At 45.7% G+C, this 22,364-nt stretch overlaps 1 protein-coding gene across 7 annotated transcripts in view; it reads left to right on the forward strand.

Moving 5' to 3' along the window:
• Positions 1 to 1,022: 1,022 nt before the first annotated feature.
• Positions 1,023 to 22,364, forward strand: part of UBXN2B (UBX domain protein 2B) — a 696,122-nt gene continuing 674,780 nt past the window's right edge. For 2 of the 7 annotated variants that reach the window (XM_069621083.1, XM_069621081.1), the window contains exon 1: positions 1,023 to 1,336. Coding sequence is in view for 5 of the 7 variants with exons in the window: in XM_069621081.1 (XP_069477182.1) it covers positions 1,235 to 1,336 (102 nt within the window). In the remaining 2 variants the exon portion in view is untranslated. The remainder of the gene's footprint in view (positions 1,337 to 22,364) is intronic. The other 5 variants (XM_069621086.1, XM_069621084.1, XM_069621082.1 and 2 more) reach the window with 4 other exon arrangements.

A 22,364-nucleotide genomic window follows, 5' to 3' on the forward strand; every position in this document is an offset into this window, starting at 1 on the left:
AAGGGAGACGTGCGTGGAAGGAAAAGCCTCCTATGCTTAACCTCAGCAATTGCCGGCTGCAACCACAAGACCCATTATGGTAACAGTGTCGGTCAGACTCGCCCTGAAGGAAACGGAAGGGGGGGGGTGCGGGGAGAGAGAGATAATGGACTGTACGAAGGCGTTGCATTTTTCATTTAGTTTCATTAGATGGTCCCAACGCAGGGAACACAGAGGTTTGTTTTCCTTTGAGGTTTGGGTGTGTTTATATAGACCAAGCTCGCCCGTGCCTGGGGCTGGCCTTTTACCACTGAGTGTCGACGCCCATGGGGAAATTGGGGTACCACTCGAAGGGCTGATGGTGAATCGAAAGGACCAAAGGTCTGGGAAGAGTCATTAAGGTGCTGGTACATCAGTCCGCGATACCACCTTCCTTTCCACTACAGAAAGCCGCAGCTTCCCACGTGTCTTTCAAATTCCAACCTCACTTTGTTTATAGTGCACGTGTCTTTAAAACACACACATATTTTTCTCATTGCAAATTCCCATAGTATGTTCAAGTTATCCAAAGGGACAGACGATGATCTTCGGCATGTTCCTTTCAGGGATTTGCACATGCCCCGATAGTGCCTGCTGTGGGCGATGTTTCCAATACAGTCCACACACCTAATGCGTCTATGCGAGTTGCTTATAATGCCGAGGTACATGCTTACTCTCCTGAAGCATGGAGCATGTGCGCTGCGTTAAGTACTGCGAGTCAAACGCGCATTCTGATAGAGCGCGAACTATGCCTGCAGTGCAGGAACTTCCTGCATTGGGTGCAGTAAACACCAAAGTCTCACCCATTGGCTTGGGGTGTCACACCATGGTGCAGTCTCGCTGTCTCTGACCAATCACAAGAGGCACATGTATTTGTGAACATGTCACATTTAAATCCAAAATCACTATCTACAAGTCACACCAAACGTGGTGGGTACAGCAGCGTGCACTATGGCTAAGAACACCAGAATGTAATACACGGACTATTGCTCGTGACACTTATGTCGTTCATCGCGAGCAGGCAAGATAATCATCCACTACAACTCAAACCCCCTTAAAAAAGTATTGCGGGCTAAGATGGCGCCGTTGCTTTCGTTAGTATAGGGACCTCCCATCCCTCCCGGATCTTTCCTTAGCCGCCGGTTCCTCCGTCCCTCCCACCGTGCGCGCTGCTAGCAACCGGGGCGTGCGCTCCGACTGAAGCCAGCGGGGGAACATGGCCGAAGTCCGAGGGGAGGAGGACGGCGAGCAAGGGAGTGAGGACACAGAGAGCCTGGCAGCCAGCGACTCCCTGGCACCAGCGGTGCTAGATTTGCAGGTGAGGAGGGGATACAGCGACCTGAGACGCTGAGCATGAAGGCTGCGGCTGCGCCACCGAGACTCCCACCGCAACAGTGGTCAGACCAGACATCGCGCTATATGCTACGCACGCAGAGCGACCTGCTGAGCCGTCCCCGCACCAAAATAATATACACGCCAGGAAGCTAGCACCTTCTGGCAAAAGCGCAGGTGTAAAAAAGCACGCCAAGTAGCTGTTACATGTGAGAGCCTTGCGTTTTAAAGGTACTCCTATTGAAAATAAGGACGCCCTTAATTATGGCAACGCAGGTAAAGTTTTGTTATGAGGGGCAGGCTCACGGTGAACTGTTTCAGCTCCTTAGGTCTTCCACCACGTCCTGAAAGAGCAACACGTGGGCTGTTATGAAGAACAGCCCCCCCCCCATTGAAGAGGATACTTAATGGGGGCAATAACAGGTTTCTAATGAGAATGATGGTTTCCCCAATTATGAGACAGGATTAATAAGCATTGCCAAAGCCAAACGTTTGCGTATGCCCCGTTTCTTTCATAGGAGTTGTGCGTGTCAAAAAGCAAAGGTTCATGGGAGTGTGCGACTACAAGAGGGACGAGGTGATGAGGGTGCTTAAGAGAGGCAGCATGATAGACTCCTGGAAGTGTGAAAATAAGCCCAGAGCAGGTTGTGATGTCATGTGTACTGGTGGCGGGACCGGGAAAATAAAGGAAACACAGGAACTGCGTGACACAAAGCAGTCCAGGTTTATGCATCACACATACTAGTCGTGTATTGATTTGCTGGGTCTATGCTGAAGGCCCGTGTGGGCCTGTGTACATTTATTGAGTCTCTTCCACCACCGGAGACTTGGAACGCAACACTGGCGATGAGGACGGCCCAATCACAGAGCGCCTACTCCCACCTCAAGCTCTCCTGCGTTCACAACGCCAGCCGGCTCCGACCAGGCGCACGGCCACACCACGCGGCAGACTTTCAATTCTATGACAAGACAGGAGGCTCATATTATGCATTCTAATCTTTACTCTGAAACCACAGCAGCAAAGAAAAAAATTTACAAACAAAAAAGTTTAAAACAGAACTAAACAGAGTTCAATCTCAATGCAAGGGGGAACTCCCCAATCCATCATGGAGGACAGGTCATGCCCTGCAGGAGGCCAATGAGCAGGGACCCTTCCTTATATAAGTCCATTACTCTAAACCCAACCCCTCTTTCTTTGCTGCTGAAATCCACAGCTAAGTCTACTCCTCCTAGTTGTTGCCTTAGTGTGAAGTTATGGAGTTTAGAGTGTTTTTCTTTTAATCATATTGAAAGAGCCTTGGTGATTTATAACACTGTTATGGTGAAATGGGCATTTCCTGTGTGTTTGCATTACTTACTGAAAGTCGCGTTCGCGCTCGAACGCTTTCCTCCAGTCCAGAGTGTTACATTGTAGCGGTGCTCCGTATGGAGCATTCTGCTCGTTAATGGTTTCTTGTTGCCTTTCTATAACGGCGTTCGCGCCTTGTTTACTTTAATTTGGTCGCGTCGCCCGCCTCATTTAACAACTGGGCGGCGACGCGCGAAATGTTTTTCCCTCAAGAGAGGGTTTGTTTATTGGTTAAGCGGCGGTCTCCCCGGAGCCAGCACGCTCGTTCCCTCAGTTTGTTTTGTGACGCGCGCGGTCTGTTCAAGAAGCTCAGCTTCTTCCGGCGCGCGTCACGGCGGTTAAGACTGGCCTTGCAGGTCAATTAGTTCACACGCGTCGGGTGTGTGTTGTTTCCATTTTATACGCTGCTCGCGTATGAAGTCAGGAGGTTACAGGCTTTGCCTGCTTTGGGACCCGGCTGGGAGGCGGCTCGCTAGGGCCTTATTGTAGTTGGTGAAGCTCTTTAGTGAGCAGCTGTCCTCTTTATTTATTTTTAAGTTGAACGCCATATTTTCTTTGTTTGGGGTTTATATCTGTTTAATATGTTTATTAGGTTTACTTTTTATATTATGTGCATATGAGTTCAGGAAGGCTTCTGTTGCAGCACAAGCGACATAGCTCAATAAGAGGGTTGCAGGTTTACCATGCAGAAGGCCCTGGGTTCGATACCCCCATTGGCGGTATACACATATGTATGTGTGTATATGTTTATATTTATGTATATGTATTTACTTGTGGATATATATATATATATATTTAAGAATTGATTTTTATTTTGTGTTTGAATTGATATTTCAGCTTACACTAACACTAGTTAGCCTACTGAAGAGCCTCATGCGATGCCAATCTGCTGTTATTTATTTATTTACTTATTTATTTATTAAACACTGCACAGGGCATAGGGGATTTGCCTTCACTGTAGCTGCCATAGCCTGTTCAGTTTCAGGTTCTGCTTGAGTTCTAATTCAAGGTTAGCCCTCGTGTACTGATGGTTGCCTCATCCTGCTGGGATGCGCAGTTTGAGGTTCACATGCTCAGTGCACCCCTCCCTTAAACCTGGCAGAGTTTTTTGTTTAAGGGCTGCTGTTGGCAGATGTCAGTATCTTCCCTGGATAGGTGCAGCCACCTGCTCGGCGGCGAGGTGGCCTATGTGGTTTCTGCGAGGTGACCCTTCGTATACGCTGGGTCCACACCCTGCTTGGGTGTACAGTTTCAGATACACTTACTCAGTGTTTTCCTCCCTTAAAGTAGGCAACTTGGTAATTACCTTAACCGGTGTGTGCCATATCCTGCTCGGTTTCAGGTTCTGCCTGAGTTCTAATGCGAGGTTACCCCTCGTGTACTGCTGGTTCCACACCCTGTTTGGGTGAGCAGTTTGAGCTGCACTTACTCAGTGTTTTCCTCCCTTAAAGTCGGCGACTTTGGTAATTACCTTTACCGGTGTGTGCAATAACCTGCTCGGTTCAGGTTCTGCCTGAGTTTTTTTATGCGAGGTACCCCCTCGTGTACTGCTGAGTGTCACGCCCTACTCGGGCGAAGCAATTGGAGGTGCACTTGCTCAGTGTATCCCTCCCTTAAGGTCGCCAGTTTTGTTTAAGTGCTGCATATGGCAGTTGTCATTGTATTTTTTCTGTAAACATGCCGTATCCTGCTCGGTTTCAGGCTTTGCCTGGTTTCTATTGCGAGGTACTCCCTCGTGTACTGCTGGTTGCCACGCCCTGCTGGGGCGAGCAGTTGAGGTGCACTTACTCAGAGTACTCTTTGCTAAACTATATGTTTAAGTGTTGACTGGAGCACTTTTGCGTTTCCAGAATGGTCAGTAACCCGGATAGTTCAGTAAGTGTCACCTTCTATAAGGGCCGGGGGTTCGGACCCTTGTGAGGGCGTAACCCCTCTTCTTTGGATATTTTAAATATTTTCAATATTTTAAATATTTTATATTTATTTATTAAGTTCTTTAAAGAAAAGACTGCGAGGAGGTGGTTATAACAGACTCATGTGGGGGTTGTACCTTCCCTCTAGCCATCACTATGGTGTTAACCTTCGTCTTAGTAAAAATTCTGATGCCCTTTACCTTAGTTAGATTTGGGACAACTCAGTCCTTTCCTTAGGTTTTTGCTTTCCCCAATAACAATTGCTCCACCCAATGCTCGTGCTGATTAAGCTGCAGAGAGTTTTTCTCTCGACATGAGGGGAGAATATTATACTTTATGCCCCTTTTGAGGTCTGCAGGGCTTGACGCTCTCTTTAGTGGGGAAGTGTTCCCTTACTATTTGTCCCATTTGGACATTCTTTTACTATTGAACTATTGGTGGAGACAAGCCAGCTCGAGGGTAACTGTTCAGTTTGTTGCATGACACGTTGGACAACCATGTCCTGCTTGGATGAAATGTTTGGACACACTTGCTGATTTCAGGTGGGTGAGTTGCCAAATAATAACGTTCTGGCGCCTGCCCCATGGGCTTCCTACCAAAGCTTGGCCTATTGTTCAGCTGTCTGTCTGGCAGTGTGTTACAATTTCTCCTCTGCTAGAGGAGTATAGCAAGGCTTCGATATACTCAGGAGAGTTGTTTATCCTCTTTTGTTATGTACATATATTTTCTACAGTGCAGCGAATGGAGTGCTGGCTTCACACCCGTGATCAGCCTACTGATGCAGGTTCCTATCTTGGAAGGGTATAAATCAGTCGTTTATCCCGCTGCAATCGTTGAATAAACACCTCACACCACGCTGGTGGTAGTAGTGATGAGTAATACTAGTATACCTGAGGGTTCGTAGCACTATACAAGTGCTATTTTGCTATGGGTAATGTGCTTAATATTCCTTCCCTGATTACCTTAGTGGCCAGCTCAGCCTCACAAAACACGCAGAGACTCTGACCTCAGGGTCTGATGGGCAGTGGTCCCAATATGCTTTCACAACCTTTTCATTTACGGGGCATGATAATTACCCCAGAGTGCTTCCCCCCTCATTCCCCTTCCCGCCATCCTTGGGGAGGGTTGCATCAGGATATTACACCTCTTGGAGTATACCCGATGGTTTCTGTTTTCCTTTACAGGAATTCTGACTCGTGACCAGTGCAGACTCGCACTGAGCATTTCCCTCCCGTCAGTTACTTCCTTTGCGCTAATGCCTGATATTTCCATAAGTTCATTTGAGCCCATTTCATGGTCAGGGGGTTGTTTGGAAGTGCAAGAGTGTATTTATTTATTTTAAGGGTGTAAAGCGAGGCTTTAGCGTGGTCCTGGGGGTAGCCTTCTTTTGGGTTGCAAGGTTTTCCTTAGATAAGTGGGGAAGGGTTCTCCTCCTTTGGGGAGGTTCAATTTCCCTTGGTGGGATAGAGGGGTTTGGAAGCGCTACTAATCTCCCATCCATGTCTGTCAGTGCGTTTCCCAGAGGGCTGGGATATATATATATATATATATATATATATATATATATATATATATATATATATATATATATATATATTTAGTTAATGACTTGTGTCGCCTAGTCTCCTGCATGGCAGGTAGACCTATTAGGTTTTCACAGGAGATTGTTGGTTGCAATAAGGTGCCAGCTCTGGGTGCTGGGAGCTTCAAGGTTCTTCAAATTGCATAAGGTAGAGGATAGTTCTCTTTCGGGGAGCGACTTCATTTTAACTGCTTAAGGATCAGTTCTTTACAGTTTAGAGTACTTGTTGAGTTTTTGGAATTTAGAGGGTCCACCTTCGGTTAGTTTATGGTCCTCTAGGGGAGTCATACCATGGAGGAGGGTACAAGATCAAGCATCGGGCACATCTGCAAAGGGGTTCAGATTTCACTATAATGGTAGTGGTTGGATATAAGATACATTTTTCTCTTTGCCAAGTTTGGTCTCTTATAGGTCAGGTTGTAAATATCTGCCTTTGTCATGGTAGCAAAGTCCTTCTGCAATAGCTTGGGTGGTCTGTTGGTCTCCGTTTTGGGTAATTTGGCATGTTAGCGGTCAGGTGGGGCCTGCTCTTCCATTCTGCTTCCGCCTCCAGAAGACATACCTTCTTTATTATTCATATGTCTGTAGACAATTGTGGGTTAAGTCTATTGCTTTCATCTCCGCTCAGGATGGGTCGTCCTATTACAGATTAATAAATGACCTTTTTACTCCCATTTTACCTTTTTATGAAGGTTTGTCTTCCCACTTGTTCCCCAGTGTAGTTATGTAACATGCCCTGTCTTTTATGCGATATCTTCCTTTAACGCATGAGATGGCCCATCCTACTAGTGTACAAAACTTGGTTCAGTGTTTCCCCTCTTTTAACCAGTTGGGTTTGGTGACCTGTAAGGAAAGCTGGAATTGGCACATCTTTCAGTTGTTGGTCTGCAGGGGATTTGGCTATGCCTTATATGACAGTTATTAAAGCAGCCTAGTCTTGGGAAATTCTCTGGTGGCCAGTTGGTTGATCTAATGAAAGTATTTAAATAATTTTCTTCTCCTATTATTTTATTATATTGTCTATGGTATTGATGATGTTGTGCTAGTAAGATGCAAGGGCTTTGAACTTGCATAATATGAGCCTCCTGTCTTGTCATAGAATGGCTAATCCCCCACACTAACGTGAGATGGGGGTTTAGATTCTATTAAAGACAAGGAGGCAATTATTATCCCACCCACCCACCCTGGGTATGATATGATAGGACAGTTATGACACGCATGTACACAGATGTTTTAAGAAAGAACAGTCTTTGGTTTGTTGGTCTTCCCATCCACCCACCCTTCTTGCTTGTTTTACAGCTACGAGTTGAGATTTTGAGCAGGAGGGTGGCTCACAGCTTCAAGTTATGGAGTGCGTGGTACGAGAGCTTCGCTGGATTTGCCTTCATCGTTTATCATCTGATCTGTGCAGTGGACGTCTGGTTCAAGACAGCTACAGAAAGAGGGGTTGGGTTTAGAGTAATGGACTTATATAAGGAAGGGTCCCTGCTCATTGGCCTCCTGCAGGGCATGACCTGTCCTCCATGATGGATTGGGGAGTTCCCCCTTGCATTGACATTGAACTCTGTTTAGTTCTGTTTTAAACTTTTTTGTTTGTAAAGTTTTTTCTTTGCTGCTGTGGTTTCAGAGTAAAGATTAGAATGCATAATAATCGCCTCCTTGTCTTTAATAGAATCTAAACCCCCATCTCACGTTAGTGTGGGGGATTAGCCATTGTGAACAATTCTTTTCACTCCGGTAAGCACTGAGTACATTCCAAACTCACGGACGTTCCGCTCTCAAGCGTTGCGAGTGCGGACGACTCCATCTCACACGCACGGCAGCGCGGGAAAGTCCAGAACTCGGATTTGCTTATAACCAGCACCCTGAAACATTTACCATGCGTGACAGGCCACAGCCAAGAAAATAAAATCACTGTGTATCAACGCGTGTACACGCATGCTGGCAAGACCCAGAGCACCAGGTTTTTCCCACAAGTGGCATATGAACATGTGCGCACGCATGCTGGCAAGGCCCAGAGCACCAGATCTTCCCCACGAGTGCGCACGTGCCCATGCCCTGTAAGAACTCTCAAATTAACGCATTCTCAACCATTCTCCAGGCATTTTAACATGAAAAAGCGTGCTTACACCAGACCAACACCATGTCCACCACAAATGCGAGCCCAACAAAGGCAGGCCCGAGCCCCTCTGACAGGAGAAGCATCAACCTCAAACCAGACGGCCAAGATCTGGCACAAACCACCCTCATGGGGCCATTCGAGCCATTTACCACGGGAGCTGCAATCCGCTGGGGCATTTGGTTGCAACAATTTGAATTGCAGCTTGAAGCCAGAGAGATCAACGAAGACCGGAGAAGGCACACGCTCCTCCTGCTTAACATTGGGTCTGCCACTTAGCGCCTTGTCAACACGCTCCCCAACAATGGCACAGCTGACGACTACGCCAAAGCAACGAGTTTAAATTAGACCTCAACCCGGACTATGAGAGGTTCCACTTCTGTATGGCCAGACAACGTGAAGGTGAGACCATAGACAATTTCCATGCAAGATTACGGGAAATGGCAGTCGGATGCAAATTCCCTGATGAAGAATTCGCAATCCGCCTCCAAATCATAAATGGAATATCCTCCGAAAAGCTGAGAAGAGCCATACTATCCGAAAAGAACATAGCATTTTCCCGCATCCTTGAAATGGGTTAACTTTGAGAATGCACAGATGACCAGGTGGCCGTGATAGAAGCTGCGATCCAACGCCTACCTCTAGACAGTCCCCAGAAAAATGAAGAAGTCGCAGCCATCAAGAGGCGGCAAACCACCAGAGTGCAAGGAGGAAAAGGCTCAATCCCTTCCAAGCCCAGCCATCCTCAAGGGCGGGATGACACCTGCAAATGGTGCAGTGGCCCATGGCATCGAGGAGAACCATGTCCCGCATGGGGTTCGACATGCTGAAAATGCAACCACCTCAACCATTATGCAGCGGTTTGCCTGCACCCACCTGGCTGAAGGGAACGGGAACAACCACAACAACAAAACCGCAAAAGAAAATTCACCCTAAGTGAGCCTCCCAGCCAAGAGAGAGAGGAAGAGCAAGAGCTTGCTGGCAAAGGTCACCAAGCAGCAGCAAAAGCGAAAAAAGTGCCTCACCAGATAGGCACGAGAAAGAAAGGCAAAAGAGGTTAAGCAAGAAAGTACACAGAGTGCACCTAATATCTGCAGTGGAACCACGAAGATCCAAGCATGGGAAGGGCAAGAAGCCACGGAAGCGACCCTCCTGCACCGTCATCTTGGATGGAAATCCAATGAAGGTAGTCATTGACACAGGAGCAACCGTTAATGTGATGCCTTCACATGCCTCAACAAGCTCAGCCCGAAACCAGTGCTTCAGGACAGAAAGGTACACCGCTTCGCATATGGCTGTAAGAAACCGCTGCCAATACACGGATCATTCCGATCAGATCCCTCCCACAGCAACACAGCCTGCCGGTCAAGATTCCTACCATTGAACTGAAAGCAGTGCAGCATTGCAGAGTCCCCTTCCATATGAGGGAGGCCGTCGAGAAGGAGCTTGAGAAACTTGAGAAAGTTGGCATCATGGAGAAAATATCAGGGCTGACCCCCTGGGTTTCACCCATGGTAGTGGCACAAAAACCAAAACAACCAAACGAAGTGAGGATCTGCATAGATATGAGGCTCCCAAATGCTGCAATTAAGAGGGAGCGGCACATCACACCAACCATATGCAAGCTCATCGTCGACATTACCGGAGCCAAACTGTTCAGTAAGCTAGACCTCAGGTCGGGATACCACCAGCTGTGCCTAGCGAGAGAGTCAAGATACATCACCACATTCTCCTCTCCTCTCGGCCTGGGAAGATATAAGCGTCTTAACTTCAGAACATCATCTGCCTCCGAAGTGTTCCAGAATTCGATCCACAAGGTCCTGAATGGGACTACGAACATAAGTGACGACATCATAGTCTACGGAACCAACGCAAATGAACACCACAAACGCCTGGCAGCCGTTCTACAACAACTCAGATCCTGGACTGACGCTGAATGTTGAGAAATGCGAATTCTGCAAGGAAGAGCTCAGTTTCTTTGGTTACATCTTCAACTCAAACGGGGTGTCGCCTGACCCGGCAAAGGTGTGCGACATCAAGAACACCTAGGCCCCCAACCTCCGCCACAGAAGTTAGAACCTTTATGGGCATGGTGACATATTGCACGAGGTTCATTCCCGACCTCGCCACTCTCACAAACAGCCTACGAGAGCTAACAAAGAAAGACCAGAAGTGGGAATGGACAACTCGACATCAGCAAGCGTTCCAGCAGATCAAGGACTCGCTGTCCAGTTCCACAACCATGGCGTTCTTGACATCAAATGAGCGACAGAGCTCCTTGTGGATGCAAGCCGGTGGGCATAGGAGCGGTCCTAACACAAGTTGAGAAAGACGGCAGCATACACCCGATCGCATTCACCAGCCGCTCACTAACCAAGGCTGAGCAGAACTATGCGCACAGAGCGATCCTCTGGGGGTGCCGCCACTGCAAAGTATACCTGCTAGGAAAGACAGCAAAGATCTTCCCCGACCACAAGCCTCTCCTCCCCATTTTCAAGGGCTCAGCACCACAACCCCGGCGAGAATCGAGAAGTGGATGCTGCAGCTGTAACCCTACAACATTGAGGTTGAGTATCGGGCTGGGGCAGATAACCCAGTGGAATATCTCTCCCACCATCCGCGGCCCACCACGGAACTAGAAGAGCGACACCGGCAGAAACAGAGGAACATGCCACGTCGTTGCATGCTCACGACCCCGATACCTTATCCTAAAAGAAATTGCAGAAGAAACAAAGGCCGACACCATTTTGGCGCAAACCCTAAAGGCAGTTGGGAGAACTACCTAGCGACAGTAGCGCAGCAAGCACATCTGGCTCAAGAGAAACTACAAGCCCTATTCGGGATCCGCCACAAACTCACAATAGCGGCCGAAGGGGTGTTGCTAAAAGGACACAGGATCGTACTACCAGCAACATTAGAGGAGAGAGCACTCAAGCTAGCCCACAGTGGACACCAAGGCATTGTCAAGATGCTGTCATATCTGAAGTCCAGAATGTGGATGCCCCACATGCAACAGCGCGTAATAAGCCTAATCAAATCATGTGTAGCCTGCAGGTCCGCCAGAAGAACCGCAACACCGGAACCAATCATCAGTGCCCCACGGAGCAACACATGGTGGGAGTCTGTTATCATAGACCTCTGCACCATTGCAGGGGAAGGATATCTACTAGACTTGGTAGACGAATTCAATCGCTATCCAGAAGTTGAATATGTCAAGTCCATCAACGCTGAAACGATCATGGCTCTAGAAAAAAAATTCCTAATACACGGAATCCCGGCCAAGCTGAAGAGCCATAACAGCCCGCCATTCACAGCCAGGAACTAAGGCAATTTCTCCAGGACCTAAGCATAAAACACAAGATCACCCCGTACTGGCCACAAGCTAATGGCGATGCAGAGCGGTTCATGGGGTCACTGAATAAGGTGATACGCATTGCCAAAGAATGCAACCATCCCTGGCTGACCGCTGTATACCGATTCCTGCGACCTCATCAGCAAATTCCTCACACGTCAACAGGCATCAGTCCCGCAACCCTCATGTTTGGGGTGCCGATCCACGCAGAACTCCCGATGCACCCGACCTGGGTAGCCCCAGGCCCGGACATTTCCCTCATAGAGGCAAAAAGAGTCAGGAGAAATGAGCAGGAAAGCCAGACTTGCCATGCCAGACACCAGTAGCTACAACCTGGGGACACAGTGCTATTAAAGAACCGGGCGCCACCCAAAAAGATGTCTGTGGAGTTTGAGTCCGGGCCGTGGACTGTGCGTGATGCAAATCACAGCATGATGACAGCCACCAGAGACAACAAGGAACATAATCTCTTTTCCGGAAGGTTCCTGCAACAATGTCGGAAGAACAAACGGAGAGCCCAAGAAGGGAACATGACCGCCCCCCCCTTCACAGTTCGAGACGGTGGAGCAGGCACTGGAGGACAATGCACCTCAAGCTGCCGGAGAGCAGGCCCCCCGCACAGAGGAGACTCCGCGAGACCCTCCTCGAGGGGGGAGAGACTGAAAGGGCACACCCTCGCTACCAACTGAGAGAAAGGCCGAAGCCATCATCCTGTCTCCACGGATATGTCTTGCAGGGCATATATTGCAGGGTGAGCAAAGCAGGGCTTCGCCCGTTAGACTAGATTTCACTGTGGAACTGTTTAAAAAAGTTAAATACATGTTGTTGGAAAAAGCACTCTGAAATTTGGGAGGAATGTGATGTCACGTGTATCGCGGGCGACCAAGGTCCAGTGCTGGGGGCGGGACCGGGAAAATAAAGGAACCACCGGAACTGAGTGACACAAAGCAGTCCTGGTTTATGCATCACACATACTGGTCGTGCATTGATTTGTTGGGTCTATACTGAAGGCCTGTGCAGGCCTGCGTACATTTATTGAGTCTCCTCCACCACCTCAGACTTTGAACGCAACACAGGTGACACCTTGCAAGTACGGGTGTGCCGTTGCTGAGGAAATCCTCAATGTAATAATACAGTAATATAACACCTTCTGCGCTGATATGAATCCACTTATGAGAGACATGTTCCCGATTCTGGAGCCTGTTGGTGTGAATGCCAAAAGGCTGATTAGTTTGGGCTATGAGCGACAGCTATAAGCCAACGTTATTGCATTGGAGTACATATAGGGAGGTACAGGGTTGGACTCGTAGACAAAAGAGGCTCTGACCGGAATGACATATGAAGAGGGACAGAGTCTGTAGGTGTTATTTGGTTATGTGCCCACTCATTGCCTGCCCATGGACATACTAATCCCTATGGACATTCCCACCAATTCTGGCCTCTGCCCGCCCAGAACACTTCCTCGTGGGAACTCTTTGAGCTAATTTTAATTCAAGCCCTTCCTTCCATCAGACTTTACATTGAAAGTGCTTGGCAGTGTTGTTCAAAGCAGTCTTTCTGAGAGTTAATGACTTAATTGGAGTTGTAAACACATTGTATTACCAGGCCTGCCTTAAGCCACTCAATTTATAAGCACTCTACATGTCCTTCACTGAAATCCTGTTAAAAACCAGTGGCTTTGCCAAGGCTTAAATCCTGTTTAAAACGAGCATTGGCAGTGCTATAAACCATGCAAAACAAAGAGGTGATGGCTGGAAGGTTTAGAATTAATCTTAAACCTCTAACAATTGCTCTTGGAAACCCTACAGACCATCGTTTTTCGCACGCAGGCTTCTTTGGAGTGCTTTCAAATCATTTAGGTAGTAGCTAGTTTGCAGAGATCTCAAGCTGCTTCTTTTCCGGGGTAAGGTGCTCAGCTAGCTTTGTTTATGAAGTTTACAGTACTTTGCATTCTAGTACTTGTTAAGAAGTATTATCAGATAAATAAGTCATAATACAATAATTATGATATGACTAATAAGTTTATTGGGAGGAGCCCCCGGGAGGCCAACCTTCATCAAACAGGCATCTTCGTGTATGATTCCATCTGACATTCTGGAATCATACACGAAGCTGTTGTCAAGGTTACAGGACATATGTACATCAAAGACAGAATAACTATATACATGGGTATTGGTGTAAGAATGACTATATACATGGGTACTGGTGTATTTAACATCACAACATCTTCCCCTCTATAATTAATTAAAGAAACGAGAGTTTATGTATCAGCTTTGGTTGCTATCAACACATTTTTTAACATATGAAGCAACAATATAATTTTTCTTTAACATGAAAATCATTAAAAGGATACATGGATGCGTTGATGGATGTGGACATTGGTTATATATGCTCCCAAGTGTCCATGGTATTTTGTTTCTCGATGGTGTTCAATAATACACATAGTCTTGTTTATAGTTCCATACCCTTTTCCTAGCTCTTGAAGATGGATGAATATCCTCCATTATTTTCTCATGTGGTTCTCTATTTGTTAACTTCTCCTGCATATGTTCCTTGTTCATAAATCTTGAGTCATTAGATTTGTCTTTAAACTGTTCTCTTTCATTTTTCAATAACTCCTCCTCCTTTGCTAATATTACATCATTACAAGACCACTTCTTTCCATCTTCTAGAATTACAGACTTTTTAGAACACTCTATTACTCTCTGAGGAGGACGAAATCTTGACTCTCCTTTCATCACACGTTTGGGTTCTTTCACTCTAACCCAGTCACCCTTCTTAATTTTACTCTCTTGAACATGTTTTTGCTTGTCATAATAATTTTTGTATTCCTCTTGTTTTCTTTTTACTTTGTTAACAATTTCTTCCAAGTTTATTTCCCTGTTCCTCCTCTTCGTTATCCAAGCAGGTCTAAGTCTGTTTGTAGCTATTCTCCCTCTCATTAAAGTGAATGGTTCCTCCTCAGTAACTGAATGTGGGGTAACTTTATATGTGTTGAATGCTTCCTTGAGTGTCTCCACAGTAAGTTGTTGATAATAGGTAACTGAATGACGCCTTTTATGAAACGATTCATTCTCTCTACTAATCCATTACCCATGGGATTGTATAAGGCTGTAGTACTATGCTTAATGACCCTCTTTCAAAAATGTTTGAATTTCTTGTGACATAAATTGAGCTCCATTGTCAGATATTAATTCCTGTGGCTAACCTTCCCTGTTAAAAATGTGTTCCAAAAACTTCATCACTTTCATAGCTGATATGGATTCCTCAATAATTCCACATTCTACCCATTTGGATGTGTAATCAACCAACACAATAAAATAAACCTTTTGTGGTCCCAAAGTTTCGTACGGTCCAGCTATGTCAATTGCCAGTTTCGTCCGAACTGTACTAGGAATTTCTATTGGCTGCAGTGGTGTGATATGTGTTGATTTACTTTTATCGCTTACTGCACATGCAGTACAATCTCTGACTAGAGCCTCCAATTCGCTCCACATGTTAGGCCACCAGTAAGCTTCTCGCTCTCCTTTTCGGTAGATTTCTCCCCACATGGCCTTCATGTGCAATGTACATAATTATCTCCCTCATACTTGCTGGAGGTATTATCCGATCTCCACGATAAATACAGGCATTGTCACTTGTCAATTCATCTTTTATTTTTTCCCAGGATTTAATATTCTCCTCAATATCTTTCCAGCAATTTTCAATAACTTTTCTCAACAGTCTTTGTTCAGGGTCTTGTTCTCTAGCTTCAATCCATTCTTCCTTTGAAAAACTTGGATGCACATGTGCTATTATACATTCCATGTTTTGATCCTCTGTTAGTTCTTCCTTGTCATCATAATCATTTGTGTTATTGTCACATGGTAGACGAGAAAAACAATCTGCCACTACATTTGTTCTCCCATGGGTATATTTTATATTGACATTGTATTGCATGATAATCAATGTCCACCTCCTTATGCGTGGGGACGTCATGTGAGGATTCTTTGAGTTCAAAACATGTATAAGCGGCTTATGATCTGTCTTCATATCAACAGGCATGCCCCAAATGAGTCCTTTGAAGTGTTCTAAGATCCATTTGACTCCCAGGGCCTCCTTCTCAATGGTCGAATCATTTTTTTCAGCCCCTCTCAATGTTCTGGAGGCAAAAGCAGTGGGAACTACTTCACTTGATTCTTTAGGCTTTATATCATCTGCATTAATGCGATGACCCAAATAAGTCACTTCATTTCTCTTTATCCTACACTTCTCAATCTTAAGTGTCATGCCTTTTTGCTGTATGACTTGTAACACACCTAACAACTTTGCATCATGCTCTGCTTCGGACATTGCTGATATCAAGATGTCCTCCTGGAAATAATGCACTCCTTGGAGACCATCAAACAAATGATGCATTAATCTTTGAAACACGGTGGCTGCCGAAACCAATCCAAAAGGCATTCTTTTATATCTGAATGCTCCCAATGGCGTTATAAACGATGTTAAATGCCTAGATTCTTCATCCAATACTACTTGGTGATATGCTGACGATAGATCTAGTGTTGTGAAGTATTTCGCCGGCTTCATCGTGGTCAGCATTTCTCCTATGTTTGGCAGTGGATGGCGATCTACCCAGATGTTGGCATTTAGATCTCTTAGGTCGACACACATTCTGATTGATCTATCTGGCTTTTTAACAATTCCAATCGGGGATAACCATTCCGAGCTTTCGATAGGTTCAATTATGTCTTGTATGCACAATTTCTCTAATTCACTTTTTAATGCTTCTCTGGTGCCAATTGGTATGTTTCTCACTTTGTGTACTACTGGATTTGCTCCCCTTTTGAGTATGATGCAATGTTTGAAACCCTTGAGAACTCCAATTTTATCATTGAAGACTTTGGGAAAACTCTTAGCTAGATTTTCTGATGTACTGCAACTTTTTTCATTAATACAAAGAATGGATATTTTCACCTCTATGTATTCTGATCTTCAGTGACGCCTGTTCCCACCATCCGACTATAGAAAATCAATTTTCAGCAACATACAATCTGCAATATGTCTTCCTGCCCTCAAAATTCAGGTGTACCCACGCATATCCAATAATATTGATAGGTGTCTTTCCGTAACTAGTTGCCTTTATTTTGGTTAATTGCAAATCCTCCATTTTTTATTTTAGTACATTCACATATGTTTCTACATCCACCGTAGTGTATGGAGAACCTGTGTCCACCATAACTTGTAATGTTGTTCCATTTATCTCCATTGGCACCCAAGGACCCATACTGCCTTCATTAGGTGTGAAGGCCAGTATTTGTACTTCATCTTCAAATCTATCTAAAATTGCCAATAAACTACTTGGACCACCAATTTCTTCCAAAGCATTTATACTTGTCATGGCAGCACTCCTTCCTCTACCATATCTACCAGCATTCCTCACATATCGAGAATTGAATCTGCCTCTTCCCCTGCTGTTGCGACACACTTTGCCAAAATGACCTATCAATCCGCATTTATAGCATTCAGCTGATAGAGCCGGACAATCCTTCTCTGCATTTGAATGTCTGTACCATCCACACTTAAAACATTTGTTGTTGGTCTGTATGTATTTTCTTTCTCTTGTCTAGATCCTCTTCCTATATCAGACTTAACTAATCTTTTTGACTATGGCAATTAAATCCTCTTCTTCCTTGCCACATTGTCAATCATTTATTTCTTGGACTGACTTTATTTCTGCATTCTCCACTTTGTTCTGGACTTCTTTCATACACTTCTCGCCTAGTTCAATGGACCTTGCTATTTCAATCGTTTGTTCTAACGTAGGGTTCTTTTCCTGCAAAAAACGTTGAATGCGTGGATCTGCTATATGCAAAACCAGCTGATTTCTCAAGTATTCATCTGCCACCCCTGTGAAAGCACACGTAGCTAGCAAACCTCTTAATGCAGACACATAATCATCTATGCTTTCACCTTTATTTTGTCTCCTTGAAAAGAACATGTAACGCTCTAACACAATGTTGGTCTTAGTTCCGAAATGTTTATTTAGTTTAGCAATTGCAGTGTCATACTTTCTGGCCCCACTTGAGGAATCACCTGAGCCTTCATCTGAATGATCTAAATCAGGCAAGGTTCTGAAAATTCTGAGTGCTTCTGCACCTATACAGTTGAGAAGCGTAGCTTCTTTTAAGTCATCATTGAACTTGGATCCTCCTATAGCCCTCAAGTATACTTGGAAGTTGTCCTGCCATTGCTCCCAAGGACATATTGGGTTTCCAGGTAGTGCAAAAAATGTAACTGGAGCTGCTATGTTCTGCATAATGTACACTTACTCACCCAACAGTTTGATGTTTCAGTGTTCAACATTTTTTTTTGTTTTGTTATCAATGTCTCTGTATTTCCAGATAGTGGACACTCACTGCATAATAAAACACTTGTGCATGTTTGTTGCAATAGCGTCTCTTGTGACTATGCTTTAATTTACACCATCACTTCGCCAAATCCTTTCTATGTATACTGTATCTGTCACTCCGTTCACTTTCAAGTTGCATTGACAATTGATTGATATGCCAATTTAATTCCAATCTTGCATCATTGAATACATCGTGCACTCAATCCTTTAATTTGAGCATCAACTAACGCCAGGGCACTGTCTGCAATTTGTAGCATCAAATATTGCAATGTTCGCTGTGTTTCAATTTAAACATACGTTCATTTCGCCAGAACGGCTTCACTTTATTTCACTTCCCTTAATGAAAACACATGCAGGCTGGTTGTGATTCATTCCACACATCCTTTCGTAACGCAACAGCTCGTCCCGTATTTTTTATTGTTGCTAATGCAACGTTCAATGTCCTCAAGATGGCGGCACGCAGAGCACGTAAGAGGTTGCTCTCCTCTAATGTTTCCTTGCGGTTGGCCCAACATCTCGTGCAGAGTTTATAAAATGCCGATCGACAGTAAGCTTATTCTAACAGCTTTTCTTTGTTATTTCTGCATGCGTTTTGCACCGCTCATTTCCCTTCCTGCCTTTAGATGTTGCTCTTGTGTTTGTGGATTCGGCCGCTTCACCACACTTCTTTGAGATTATGTATATCCAGGGAACTTGTGCATTATGCATCTGGAGGCTCCCTCCCTAACCAGTCCTCGTCGCCAATTGTTAAGAAGTATTATCAGATAAATAAGTCATAATACAGTAATTATGATATGACTAATAAGTTTATTGGGAGGAGGCCCCAGGAGGCCAACCTTCATCAAACAGGCATCTTCGTGTATGATTCCATCTGACATTCTGGAATCATACACAAAGCTGTAGTCAAGGTTACAGAATATATGTACATCAAGGACAGAATAACTATATACTTAGGTACTGGTGTAAGAATAACTATATACATGGGTACTGGTGTATTTAACATCACAACAGTACTTTCCTGCGCTCCAGAACTCCCTCAGAATATCACATGAATAACTTATTGTCAAAGAACTTCAATTGTCCAGTTAATTGTTAGCCTTGCTAATCATGTTTAATGTCCATAAACAGCCAATACGTGTTTCGACCCTTTCAGGGTCTTCCGCAGGGGAACTTCTATTTCATGTATCCAATAAATAATTTGACTTTAAGCTGGTGTTTCAAAATAACTCACTCACTTCCTGCGTCCTGGACATTTTAACTGTTTAACGTCGATGCTCACACGCCACGCGGAAACAGCACTAGCCCACAAGGGAACTGGGATTAATTATTCCAGTTGAAAACGTATTTATGAACAATTTGGGAACTATGGGTACGTGACCCTATGGACTTTAGTAACAGTGAAGTCTGAACAAGTTAAACAGTTAAAATGTCTATTAGTTATTTTGAAATGCCAGTTTAACAGCACATTATTTATTGGATACATGAATAGAACTTGCCCTGCGGAAAACCCTGAAAGGGTCGAAACACGTGTTGGCTGTTCACGCACCACAGGTAAGCCAAAACTATGGCATTCGAATATGAGAGGAGCGAGATGGGATGTGAGGAGGGACACACAGTTTGTTTACGTTGTTTGTTTATTTACTAACCCATTGATTAGCCATGGCCATTCTAATCCCTACAGCCATTCCTACCCCCCCCCATCTGCCGTTCCCTACCACAAACTCATCTTTGAGCTAGTTCTATCACACAGTAACATCAAACTGTGTGCTGTAAATAGCATGACAGTGTTATTTAAAAGCAGTCTTAGAACAAATGGCTTAATTGAGATGTAAATATACTACTGCTGTAACCAGTCCGGCTTCAGGGCATCCAGAGGCACAGAAACTGTTCTGCTGAACACTCGTGAAGGCCTACTACCTGGACTCTAACACTCCCTCTGTTCTGATCTTCATTGATCTTTCTTCTGCCTTTAACACAATCAACCACTCCATCCTCAAACTGTCTCCATGATACCCTAGGCATCATGGACATGGCACTGGGGTGGCTTACCGCCTTTATTTCAAACAGACCTTCCCAAGTGCAAATGGGTCCTTTTCTCTCCTCCACCACACTCTCTAGCCATGGCTCTTCAACTGCTACCTGGTCCCTCTGGCCCTCCTGATTCTCCCCCTTTCTCCCCTCATTTCCAGTGTTATGCAGACGACAGGCGGCTCTCTTTCAAGCTGCCATCCTCTGCCTCCTCCCTCATACCTGACTGCTATTCAGGCATGGTGCTCTGCCAATGATCTCTGCCTTAATGCCAGTAAAACAGAGAACCTTCTCATTGGGATGCGTGCTCCTGTTTCCTCCCTCCCTCACTCTCTGGCCAGACTCCTTGGGTCCCCTCCCCTCACCCACTTTTGAGGCAAACAACCTTGGGATCATCTTTGACTCCTCTCTGTTTCTCTCCACACATCACAGACCTTGCCAAGAAGTCCAACTTTCAGCTCCACCTTCTAAGGGACATTCAACCTTTCCTCACCTTCCCCCAGAAGCTCAGCATTTCCAGAGCCCTGGTTCTCTCTAGACTAGAATACTGCAACAGCCTCTTTCTGAATCTGCCTACCTCTACTTTTTGCCCCTGCAAATAATCCTGAACAGGACTGCAAGACTGATCATTGGCCTGAAATCTCTGCACTGGCTCCTGGTGGCTGCAAGGATCGAGTTCAAGACCCCCTGCTTCATCCACAAGGCCTTCTGGGTCTGGGACCCTCACTACATCCAACTCTCTTTTCTGAAATACCTTCCTTCTAGAGCCCTTCGCTTAGCTACCTCTAACTCTGAGGGTCAGGCAGACAGTGGGGGGGCGGTAGATCTCTTTCCTCTGCAGGTGCCAACTGGTTGCTTGGTTGCCTCAGAGTCTCACTGAGTACTAGGCTCCTTCCATGAACAGTTTCTTTGCACTGCCTCCTGGCCTATGATATGATATGGCATTTATAGCGCACTTGTACACAAGTGTTTCTAGGCGTGACAAGAAGGGGGAAAACGGAGGGAGGACAAAACAACGATCTTACTAGGCCTTGTGTCATTCAGATCGCGCAAGTGCATGGAAGTGGAAGGGGAGAAGTGCCAAGGGGAGGCGGAGGTGAGAAGTGCAGGTAATCAAAGGTGCTGTCAGCGGGTGGCTCAGTGCAGGTAATCGATTTCGATACCTGAAGGAGAGCTGAGTGTCACCTGCATGATACTGAAAGTTAGAAGGGAAGGTGGACATCAGGTGAGCCAATAGGGCCAGATAGACATTGATGAGCCACGGGGAGAGGAAAGAGCCCTGGGGGACACTGCATGTGGAGAGTGAGGTGGTGGAGAGAAAGGACCCAAGTTGGACCTGGAAGGGACGGCACAGGAGGAAGGAAGTCAGCCACGCCTGGCTAGGTCACCCTTTTCCTCTCAGAATGGGCTGACCACTCTTCTTCCCTCCTTTTCTCGACCTCTAAACTTGTCCTCCTCAGAGATCTTAATATCCACCTATATGCTTCTAACCCCTCCTCTAGGCTCTTCCACAACCTATGCGACTCTCTCTCTCCCTTTCCATCCTACCCTTTGGTCCGACACACTCGGTTGAACACACCTTGGATGTTCTCATCTTCTCAGACATCCCCCTCTATAACCCTCTCACCATTTCTCTCTCTTGGACTGACTACTTTCTCCTCTCACCAGAAACTTCTTGCCCCTCAAGCAAAGCCTACCCCAGCACTGCCACTTTCCTTCTCGATCATTCGGCCCATGAAGCAAGTGTCAAGGACGCCTTTGCCTCTACTTTCTCAGCTCCTCCTACTCCTGGGCTAACTCACACACTGATACAGCCCTCTCTAACCAATATCTTAATCTCTCCAACACTCTGGACATCCTTACCCCCGTCATGAGAATCCGTCTGAAGCCTACCTCCAAGTTCACCTCTTGGTATGACTTCGACCTTGCCGCCCTGATGCCCGGGTTCACACGGAGTCTGTTGATCAGGGTGGTGTGATTGACTGTGTCGAAAGCAGAGGAAAGGTCAAGGATGATGACAGAGGGAGAGCTGGAGTCCAGATCTTCATGGGTGTTCAGGAGAGCAGTCTCCGTGCCTCTGGCTGCTTCTAAGCCAGGCTGATGGTCATGGAGGCAGCCAACAGATTCACTGTGGAGGGTAAGCTGTGAGATGGCCAGCTTTTCCACGAGTTTGCCCAGGAAGAAGTGATAGAGATCAGGCGATCGTTCGCCAGACATATAGGATCAGCAGAATGCTTTTTAGGAGGGGGTGCACAAGGGAGTGCTTGAGGAGAGAGGGGAA

Source organism: Ambystoma mexicanum, chromosome 5q, assembly GCF_040938575.1.
Source record: "Ambystoma mexicanum isolate Mex_15411 chromosome 5q, UKY_AmexF1_1, whole genome shotgun sequence".
NCBI lineage: Eukaryota > Metazoa > Chordata > Amphibia > Caudata > Ambystomatidae > Ambystoma > Ambystoma mexicanum.